Raw genomic sequence first — 10,968 nt, forward strand, 5'->3', positions numbered from 1 at the left:
CATGAGCCATCGAGTTCCACAGTTCATTCTATTACACATCATTGTACTAGTAAAACACCTTTTAAGGGGAGTAAAAATGACAATGGATAAATTAAATAAAATTAACAGATGATAGGGTATCACATCACACAAAAGCAAATCTATAAAAATGTGTTTTCAGAAGTCACAGATTCAAGAATGAAAAACCTTGTTTCAAGCCATTCTAGTGTGGTATAGAAAGCCTGCAGGAAAACTTTGTGCCAGTTCTCATTAATATTCAACAAGCAAAGCTAGCCAATCAGAGCCTGGCTATCAGTATCATTTACACACCACAAGAATTTAAGAATTTAAAAGATCAGACAAATATAATGGTTCAAGGCCATTCACTATTTTGTACATTAACAGCAAAAAATAAAATCTGCTCTAACCTGAACAGGGAGCCAGTGCAGTGAGGCCAGCACAGGACAGGAGTTATATGTATGTGTTTAGATGATCCAGTTAGAACACGTGCTGCAGCATTTAAATAAAACCCAATTCATTTTAAGACCCAATATACTCAAAGAGCATAGCCTACATATGGCATGTTGCCCTCTCATGGACTCTTTTGAAAACTGTGACACAGTTATTCTTTTTTGGGGTCACTGACCTGAATAAAAGAGTCATTGTACAAGTCAAATGCATACACCGGTCTGGTCTAAACCAGTTTTTTATCTGAAAGTAGGAAAATCATTAAGAAATGATAAATAATTTGTTACTGCAATTGTGTGAGCAATTCAAATCACTGGGTTATTTTTGTGCCACGCAGATGTTTTGCAGAGAAGATGCACTAGTGTTTTGCATTGCCACACTGACAATGCAAATGATCCAGTCTGACTTCCCACAATAGCAGTTATATGAAATAGCTGTAGCCGACAAACCAGTTCATACTCTAGAGAAAGGAACCACTGAATGCATGTGTTTTACCCTTGGGTATCCACAATGTTCTTGCTGTGGTTATGTGTGAGTATCATGAGTGTGTTTTGGCATTGTTCAGGTTTTGGTCTTCTAAATGCATACTCTCCTGGGGACATCATCATTGGAGGACTTTTCCCAATTCACTTACAAACCAATAGAACAACAATACCTGGACCGCTCTCCTGTAGTAAGTAAGTACACGTCTCTCTCTCTCTCCCTCTCCCCCAACTGGTCGAGGTAGAGGGCTGCCCACCAAGAGCTAGGGTCTGCCTGAGGTTTCTGCCTGTTAAAGAAGAAAAAATATTGTTACCTCTGTTGCACCAAATAGTTGCTTTTGGGGGTCTCTGTAAATTAAAGAGTGTGGCCTAGACATATATTGAAAAGTCTTCCGATATAACTTCTGTCATGATTTGACACTATAAATTAAATAAAACTGAATGAACGTATGCTCTTATTAACAATTAGTCCATTTACATGACTATAACATAAATTATGTGTTTCCGTGTGTCCTCTGTCAATTTTTGCAGCTATGATTTGGGAATGTTCCTTGGGTCTCAAGTGATGATATACGCAATCAGAGAAATAAACCAGCGCACTGGGGTTTTACCTAACTTCACCATAGGATATGACATCTATGACACTTGTGGAGATGTCAGCATTGCCATGAGAGCGACACTCCAGATGTTGAAGAACCAGTCAGACCCTCAGAGCTGCTTAGTACCTGCAGCCTTTGGATCTACTTTACCTGAACCCCAAACAAAGGCAGTGATTGGTGAAAGATTTTCTGAAGTATCAACAGTTGTTGCACGAGTTTTAGCTCTGTCATCAGTTCCCCAGGTTTGTCTTCTCTCTGTACTTGATAGTGTCCTATTAATTACAGTTTAAAAAGCAAAATATGTTAGATGTCTTTGAATAGTGTGGGGCTAATGATGAGATTATAATTGTTATCTAAATCTAAGATTTGATAACACATAAAGCAATAATTGTAATTAATAAACTCCTTTGTCTTGAGACAAAGGAAACAGCATGCAAAACCATTTTAACATGACATATTCCTGTTTGTTACAGATTAGCTATTCTTCAACTAGTGAGCTACTCAGCAGAAAGTCAAAGTTCCCCACATTTCTGCGAACAGTAAATAGTGATCTGTATCAGACAAATGCCATTGCTGAGCTGGTGAAACAGTTTTACTGGAAAACAGTGGCCATTGTAGGAAGCGATGATGAGTACGGGAAGTACGGCAGTGATAGCGTTAAGGACATGATCCTTAAATCAAACGATACATGCATTGAATTCATTGACATCCTGCCTAGTGACTTTTCTAAAAACGATTTCCGATCCAAGAAGATGCTAGCCGAGCTGGTGAGCAAGATCAATAAATCCTCTGCCGAAGCCATTATCATGTTCACCAAGGTAACCAATGCTGCTCTCATCATGGAAGCAGCTGTCAAATACAACCTCAACAGAACTTGGGTTGCAAGCGATGCATGGTCCACATCTGAAAACATCACTGGAATAGCACACATTAAGATGGCCGGGGAGGTTTACGGATTCATCCCTAAGAAGAATAAGGTTCCTGGTTTTAAAGACTATGTCATCTCAATGTTCAACGGGTCCACTAATGCCATTCTCGAACATCTCCTGACTAAGTATCCACTTTGTTCTAATCAGTCTGAGGGGTACACAAAGCTTAACTGCTCGCTAACAAACAGCGAGGAGTCCAAGCAATGTCTGGATCCGAGTGGCTTGGCCACTTGCATTAACCAGTATGAATCCTACTATATCTACCTAGCTGTTCAAGTCATTGTTGAAGGGCTTCGCAGCTTGCTAAAGTGCGACAACCACCAGTGTAAACGTAGCACCCCATTTACAGCCTTTGAGGTACAGTAAAGTTATCTTGTTACATTGGAGATTATGCATTGCTAATGTGTGTCTTTACAGAAATAGTTTGTAATTCTTTAGAAAAAAATGCTTAATACTTTTCTTGCAGAATTTGATGAGAAGATTGATGCCACTAAACCCAGAGAGTGGTATCGATCTTCTCAGTCTCGCGTTGCCAGACCTATCTCCACAGTGCTCCACATACAGTCCAGGATAGAAGAAAAAAAACACTCTAGGTTTTTTTTGCATTTCTTTAAAGCAATCACAATCGCCTTTGGCGACACTAAGCTCTGGAAACACTGACGGTGGCAATACAGTCTCGGGAAGGAACTTGTTTTGGTGGAACATTTGTACCATGCAAAAAGAAAACACCACATATAATATAAAATGAAGTCAACCGTTCACACAATACAGTAACTTAAGTTATATAAATTAGCTAGATATACATGGTTAAAAGTAATTTGCTCTTACCAGTGTATCACCATGGTCGGTCCCACAACGTCCCATTTAGATAATAAATGCCGTAAACATATTCATCTTCAAATCTTTAAAATCATTCCCCAAAGTAACTAAGCAGGCCTACCTTTTTGCACAGTCAACATTTTCTTCAAAACTTTCCATTTTTAGCGTGTAGTTTGTTGTTTCCTAAAGCTAACAGAGTTTGAGAATGGGAAGACACAGAGAGTGGAAGGCATTTACTGGGAGGCAATTATCCTGGAAATGTACTTCCCTTGATCCAGACCATCTCATTTAAAACTGAAAATGAATAAGCAAACTATTCCTTTAAAGAAACAGAATTTTTTTTTTTGTTAATGATAAAACATACCTTCAATATTTTACCAAATTTGAAAGTCTTCTATGTGAAATATTTCCTGTTTTATAATTTGTCATTTTGCAAGTAAAATAAGCAGAAAAAGAAACATTTCTTTCATTTTACATCAATGTTCTTATCTGCAGCTGCTTATGGAAATCAAGAAAGTGAACTTCACTGTGGACACCACACATATATTCTTTGACGCCAATGGAGACCCCAGTGTAGGATATGATATCGTACATTGGGACGTGACTGAGTCCAGCCTACAAATAGAAACCATTGGACAGTACTGGCCAGGAGGAACATTCAAAGTCAGTGATGATCTTGTTGGAATTATGCGCAATGTGACGGTAAGGTTAGAATGTCATCAAATATTTATTTCCCAAAATACTCGATGGACATAATGTGGTACTGAATTTTTTTTGTCTTTTAAAGATAACAGCCTACAACTGCTCGAAAACGTGTAAACGTGGGCAGGAGTTGAAAAAGGAGAGGAAACTGTGTTGCAGCGGTTGTTTTCCATGTGCAGAAGGAGAATATTCTGCTGGAGATGGTAAGTGTTTCCTTTAAATATGCACCACCTCAAGTAATAAAGATCCTGTCTTCTAAGAGGATGCCTGTTATGGATGCATACAGCCACTGAGGATATTTAATAGGGGAGAGTTGGTTCCCCCCGCCGCCGTCCTTAATGGCTTTCTCTGTCTCTCATCTATGACACTATTGTTCATAAAAGGTCCTCCACCTACCCCTTGGATATTGTTCCTTCGCACCTTTTAAAGGATGTATTGGACACTGTAGGTCCCACAATGTCACTTATTATAAACAGCAGTCTTGCCAATGGAACTGTCCCATCCATTTTTAAACATGCAATAGTCCACCCTCTTATTAAATACCGAGCCTCAACAAATGGGATTTAAATAATTCCCATCCTATTTCCAAGCTTCCCTTTCTGTCTGAAAAAAAAATTGTATATGCTTAGTTATTGTCACATTTAGGTAAAGACAACATCATGGAAAAATTACAATCTGGGTTCAGGGCTCGTCCCAGTACAGAATCGGCCCTTCTTGAAGTCACAAATGATCTGCTACTGGCTTTGAAGAGATTGTGCCTTTTCTGTGGCAGCTCCGTGCTTAGCTTTGTGCTTAATTTTTCAAAAAGCATGAAATGGTTTTGGGCCAAAATGAATTTCTGATCTGCTTCTCCAAACTTCCACAAAGCTTGACTTATGCTCCAACTCTCAGGTCTTTCAAATCACGCTTTAAGGTTTATTAAATGGGATCAGGGTACACACCACCGACATCATGAGTCAAAAGGTTTGGACCCAAATGCAGAGAAGGAGATGAGGAGATAACGGAGAGTAGAATGATTTAATGACCAAAAAATAAACTAAAAATTCAAGTAAGCAGGTCCAAAAATCCAAAAGCCAGCAGCATGAGAAAACACAGCCTTAGGCAGAAGCAGAACTTTTTGACATAAAGTGAGAGGACGAACTGACATCAGACAAAGTGAGCGCACGGACAGGGTAAACACATTCAAGACTAATTTGACTCAACAGGAAACAAAACTAGACGAGTCGACACATACAATTGTAACACTATTACAATATAGGAAGTGAAGCATGCAGACATACATAACATACACAGAGAACACGGACTAACAGACCACAGGCAAACAAAACAGAACCATGGACCTTCGGGGATCAATAAAGTATTTCTGATTCTGATTCTGAACAAGAACAATACAGCAATAGAGGAAATGATAAACAAATAACACCAACATACAGAAAGCAAATTAACAAAATGGAAATAACTGAAAACCCAAACCATGAACGACAATAATTATGTTGTTTACACCAAGCTTTAAGACGATATCCTATACAGGACAATCTGAGGTACCAATGTAATGAATAAAAACAATTGATTTATTATTATATTATTAAATATTGCAAAGTTTGAACTCTCCTATGAAGTAGTAGTATATGGAATATGGTGTTCAGGAGTGTTGTTTCCTGTCTTCGTTGCATTCTAATTTCACTGTCACACGGCTGCACTGTAATGGTGATCAGATGCTGGGGTTTGGTATTTGCTTGACAAAATATTCCCTTTCATAACACGTTTCAACGGAATTAACTCTCCATGATGAATATGCAAAACTATTCGTACAATCCCATTTGCATTTCTTTGTTCACTTCTACAGGTGAGGAGTGTAAACGCTGCGGTTTAGGGTACTATTCGTCTCCAGAGAGGAATGTCTGTTGGGAAAAAACGATTGACTTCCTGAACTGGTCAGATCCCTTCATCAACATTTTAAGTCTCTTGGGACTCATTGGTATTATAATTTCCATTGTGTTTGCTATTTTGTTTGCAATCCATCGCAGAACTCCTGTTGTTAATGCTGTTGGAGGTTACTTGTGTTTCTTGGAGCTTTTGTCCTTGCTGCTCTGCTTCTGCCTCACATTTAGCTTTGTGGGGAAGCCCACTGAGGCTTCCTGCAAGGTAGGCCTGCCTCTCTTCGGCATAGCCTTCTCCCTCTGCATCTCCTGCATTCTGGCCAACCTGCTCCAAATCTTTGTGGGCTTTAAATTTGACCTAAATGTAAGCTCCTGGATTAAGAAGCTCAACCAGCCGCTGGCTGTGGTGACAATTGTCCCTGGGATCCAGTTGGCCCTGTGTGTGCCATGGCTGTGTTTGTATCCCCCATTTCCTGAACATCAAGATATATCAAGGGAGATCATCCTGTTGCAGTGTAACAAAGGCGTCTCTGGATTCTTCATTGCCATGTTAGGCTACAACACTTTCTTGGCCCTTATTTGTTTCCTGTTTGCAATCAAAGGTAAACAGTTGCCAGATCTGTATAAAAATGCAAGTCTGGTCACCATCAGTATGCTGCTGTTTATAATCGTTTGGATTTTCTTCATCCCGATTTATATCAGTTTGGTTGGTAAGTACAAACGTGCAATTGAAAGCTCAGCCATTCTCATTTCTTGCTACAGCATCCTGGGATGTCACTTGGCTCCAAAGTGTTACATCATGGTGTTCAGGAAAGAGATTAATAATGAAAATGCCATTACTTTGTACATCAGGCAGCATTATGAGCAGAAAGACATGGCTGTGGTGAAATCATAATCTCACATGCACATGTGTAAGATCTTTTCGGTTGTCAGGTTGCAAAAATCATCCACACAGAAATGTGTCTTCCTGTGGGGAAGTCCCACTGTAGTATTATTGATGTTTTTACACTTGCATCAAAATACAGCACAGATATTGGGTTAGGCTGGTAAGCAGATTTATGTACCTGTGATAATGACCTGAAAAAATATTACAATGTATCCAAACTTAAAAAAACTCTTGGGTTGGACACTGATGGATGAAATTTGAATTTCTATTATGAATGATGTATAAAAATGAAGAGGGGGTAGGTGCAGTACGGTTTTCAACTTCTTCCTGCCCCTTTTGAACATAAACAATATTATTGAAGTGGCTTATGTGTTGTTTATATGTGGCTGAGGATCCCGTTTGTTTTACTTTTTGTTGTTTTTATTGCTGACAAGTTTAACGTTGTGTTTTTGTTTTTATTTTTAACATGTTTAATGAGCTAAGTTAACTGGCTGCTGGCTGTATAGTCTTTGTATTTAACAATCCAATATGAGATTGCATGTATCAATTACTGTTACTACCTTTACAACGGGGCAGATACTCAAATCACACACGAAATACATTCCCATTGAAGGGGCTCAGGAGGTAGAGCGGTTGTGATTTTCAAAATGGGGCCCCCCTGGTTGGCTCCCAAAAAAGGGGAATAATTTATTTTCACTAAAATTCCATCCATAAGTAACACAATGCCAGAATAGATGGCTATTTTGGTCATGGGTTCTATGCACTATGATAAAACATCTAAAAACAAAAAGAAAAATTGTAACAAATGGGGAAACCCTCGGGCAAAATCTTATTAAATAGAGGTCTATAATGTCAGGTTAGGGGTTCTAGATGTGATAACATTTGGAAACCACTGGTTTAGTAACCCAAAGTGGTTCAATCTCTGGCTCCTCCAGAGAGTGTCCTTCAATGAAACGGAACCCCTGACTTCTTCTGATGAGCAGGTTGGCACCCAACACTGCCATCAGTGTGTGTGTGCCTGTCATAGTTATAGAACAGTTCTATAGCTATATGATACACAATTGTTCTATAAATGTGGGGCAGCGCCTGTGTCATACTGTATATCTCAATGTCTGTTTGATTTTAAATTTTTCTTTTTGCAGGTTTTTAATTCTATAGATTCTTGTAGTTTGTATTATAGATTTGTGCAAAGAAAATATGAGTTATGTGAAAAGACAGCTGTAATAACCTTTAAAATACTTTCAATAAAATCTATCAAGTGTGGAAATCTGTTGTGTAGGTGATGTAACTCTTTGGAACAAAGTTGATGTGTTATCTTTACGATTGGGCAAATTATACAATCCAGTTGTAGCATGCATAGTATAAAATCCATAAAGTTCAGGATTGACTTGCAGTATAATTACATTGCAAGCACAGACAAGCTTTTAAACATGTCTGAGTATGAGTGTGTTCTGAGTAAGGCGGTTTACTTTAGGCCCATGAAGTGTCTTTGCAGGAATGTTAAATTATCTTGCATGTGTATGAAACACATTTGAGAGGAACCATACCAGTGAAAGGAGGAACATAAATCCAATGTCAGTTATTATTGCAAATGTCACTGACAACATCTCAGGCAGCACCGGTTTAAACCAGCTCCTGCTGCAAACACTAGATGGAACTCTCGAAACATCCTAACAGCGTTCTATGGTCCAAAGCCCTATATAAAGTAGTCAATGAATTTCTTTGTCACATTAAGAAAACAGACATTTAAAATTTGGCTCTGCACCTGATGTTTTATTTATTAAAAAAATACAAAACTTGAAAAAGTTTCCATAGGAAAGCATTATGATTTTGCAATCCCATCTCTTTCGTATCCATTTTAAAAATGTATTGTTTTAATACTGCTGCTTATTCATATCATGAACAGATTTGCTTTCTACAGGTTACAAAATAAGGGAGAAGAGGAGAGAGGCAGTCTGCTTCTTGAGTCCCTGTGTTTAAAGGGTTAATCCTGAAGATTTATTTTTGATGGCAGCTGCAGTGCCTGGTGACCTGGGTAAAACTGGTAGTAATGCTTGACATGGGTAGCTGAAATGTGCATTTACAAATCAGCACATTATAAGTGTTTGACTAGCAGAATGTTACACAGTCAGAATGTGACGTGTATGTTTCCTGTAAGTTTATGTGTACCTATACATTTCGCATGGGAAAGCGTGGATAACAAAAGGTTTAATATAAGTTAACATCTAGAGGATTAACACTTTTAAGTGGTTCTGTACAGAAGTGGAGATCATAGAAAAGATAAATAAACATAGCAGCCATTTGAGGAATCAAATCAACCCTCCAACCACCTCTGCATTTTACGAGCTAGGGACGTGACTTCAGATGTTAAACGGGCCTCACACTTTCCTGAAGGGAAACAGTCGTTGAAATTTGTCTCCCTCTCCCCATTAATTTTTGCAAAGCAAAAGGTTTGTCTCCCTGCACTATATCAGTTCAGAAAAATTGTTTTCTTCATGAACTACAGTGTCATTACCACAAATAAGGGCAGAAGACTCCAGCAACAAGTTGCCCTGCAACACTCTGCCTGGAACACACAGAAGCACCAGAGTGTGATTCAGCCTCATTTCATTGATGGTTGATCCCAACTTCCATACAGAACACAAAATGTGTGCAACATTATGTCACTCTCATTCTCCTGTCAAGTAACTGGCCTTAAAATGTACATTTGGGAAAAATAATAAAAATGCCCTTCTCCAATAATTAAGGATGCTAGATCCGGAGAACATTGTTGCAATGTACAGAACACGTTTAAACCACATGGGCCTGGCAGGGCTTAGCGGGCATCTCCAAGCTGGGCATCTCTAAGCTGCTCTCTCGACCACAGCCGGCTGGCACTTCAAGACAAGACTCCTCCGCAGGAGCAGGCATGCCCTGGGAACAGATTTGTTGCACGTGTTGCCTGTAGAAGACATTGCAGATAGACAGTTAGATGGTCTAGTAGCAAAATATACTAAAATATGTAAGTTTTCCTCATAACGACATACTTGCAGAAAGTAAGATAAAACTTGAATTGTTGCACAGAGCTTCGGCTAACACCTATGCTGCCGCCATTAACAGTACAAAAACAGAGATGTTAAATAGTGATCCATTACCAGCTACTACTTTCAGCTTTTGTGACATCTACTCACCAGGCAGTGCGAGACATAACGTAGTAAATGTCAGGTCTTTGGAAGCCGTTGAAGGTGGAGGAGGCAGCCACCGTGTAGGCACCCATGTTATCAAAAACCAGCCAGTCGCCCACTTGCAGGTCAGGCAGGTAACACTGCTCAACAATGCGATCAAGGCCATCGCATGTTGGACCCCAGACACTGCAGGGGTACATGACCTCATCTGGCTTTGGCTTCTATTATTAGGAGGGGGAGAGAAACACCATTATCATTCATTTCACCTTTCCCTAATGAGAAACTTTACACGTGCCACCTTTTCAGTCCTTGGAATTTCACTTACCTTGTGTAGTGTTGGCAAACAATGAGCATGGTCATAAAGTATACAGTTGAAGGATCCATACACTCCGTCGTTGACATAGTACATCAAAGTCCTATCACTGGTCCCTTCATCTTCCTCTGAAGAAAGCATAAATCATTTCATGAATGAGAAGTTAAAAAAAATTTCTAAAAAAAAAAGAAAATCATAGTAATTTTCTAAATTAAGTCAGTTACCGTCTGAGGCCGACTCCTCGTCCATGATGACCTTCTTGGCAATTATGTTGACAACCAGAGTGTAAGCCGAGGCCACATAAAAGCGCCCTGGCTCAGCAATGACCTTGATACCAGTTTCAGCAGGGAAATACTTGTCCAGGGCTGGGCTGATTACTGCTGTGATCTAGCAAGGGGAAAATTATTTTTTTAATTTTTTTTTTAAGTTTCCACTGGTAAATATAAGACCATGGAAAAAGGAATCATATTGAGCTTGTACTACTGATATTGCAGCTAAAATGTACAAAAGATGTACCGTCTTGTCTAGACCAAAACAGACAAATATATTTTTCCCATGAGGGTAGGAAAAAATAAAAATAAATTTTACCTCTTCAAATTTGAGGTCAGTATTCTCTGAACCAGGAAAACCACCGCCAATGTCCAGCAGGTCCATGTTGAAGCCGAGCTCTTTCTAGGAGTTAAAAATAAAGAAACCACAATTCAGAATCTCACGGATACCTTTCTGGGTGGGGGGGGGGGGGGGGGG

The 10,968-nt window shown here is 39.2% G+C and overlaps 2 protein-coding genes across 2 annotated transcripts in view; one reads left to right on the forward strand and one right to left on the reverse strand.

The window, feature by feature from the left end:
- Positions 1-885: 885 nt before the first annotated feature.
- Positions 886-7,995, forward strand: LOC116669917 (G-protein coupled receptor family C group 6 member A-like). Its single transcript, XM_032500026.1, has 6 exons — positions 886-1,124; positions 1,461-1,770; positions 2,002-2,814; positions 3,772-3,978; positions 4,064-4,181; positions 5,825-7,995. The coding sequence occupies exons 1-6, from the start codon at positions 928-930 to the stop codon at positions 6,751-6,753; spliced, it is 2,574 nt and encodes an 857-aa protein (XP_032355917.1). The 5' UTR covers positions 886-927; the 3' UTR covers positions 6,754-7,995.
- Positions 7,996-8,496: 501 nt separating this feature from the next.
- The window catches only part of odc1 (ornithine decarboxylase 1), a 5,229-nt gene continuing 2,757 nt past the window's right edge, over positions 8,497-10,968 (reverse strand). Inside the window, exons 7-11 of the mRNA XM_032500042.1 lie at positions 10,810-10,893; positions 10,446-10,608; positions 10,234-10,349; positions 9,915-10,129; positions 8,497-9,685 (exon numbers count right to left, since the gene is read on the reverse strand). Coding sequence (XP_032355933.1) covers positions 9,535-9,685; positions 9,915-10,129; positions 10,234-10,349; positions 10,446-10,608; positions 10,810-10,893 — 729 coding nt within the window. The 3' untranslated portion in view covers positions 8,497-9,534. The remainder of the gene's footprint in view (positions 9,686-9,914; positions 10,130-10,233; positions 10,350-10,445; positions 10,609-10,809; positions 10,894-10,968) is intronic.

This window comes from Etheostoma spectabile, chromosome 20 (assembly GCF_008692095.1).
Source record: "Etheostoma spectabile isolate EspeVRDwgs_2016 chromosome 20, UIUC_Espe_1.0, whole genome shotgun sequence".
Classification (NCBI taxonomy): domain Eukaryota; kingdom Metazoa; phylum Chordata; class Actinopteri; order Perciformes; family Percidae; genus Etheostoma; species Etheostoma spectabile.

Excerpts from the sequence above, each read along its gene's own strand:
- LOC116669917 (XM_032500026.1), top strand. The coding sequence starts at position 928 with ATGCATGTGTTTTACCCTTGGGTATCCACAATGTTCTTGCTGTGGTTA. Across the intron at positions 2,815-3,771 it reads CCCCATTTACAGCCTTTGAG|CTGCTTATGGAAATCAAGAA; the intron begins GTACAGTAAAGT and ends TCTTATCTGCAG. Across the intron at positions 3,979-4,063 it reads GAATTATGCGCAATGTGACG|ATAACAGCCTACAACTGCTC; the intron begins GTAAGGTTAGAA and ends TGTCTTTTAAAG.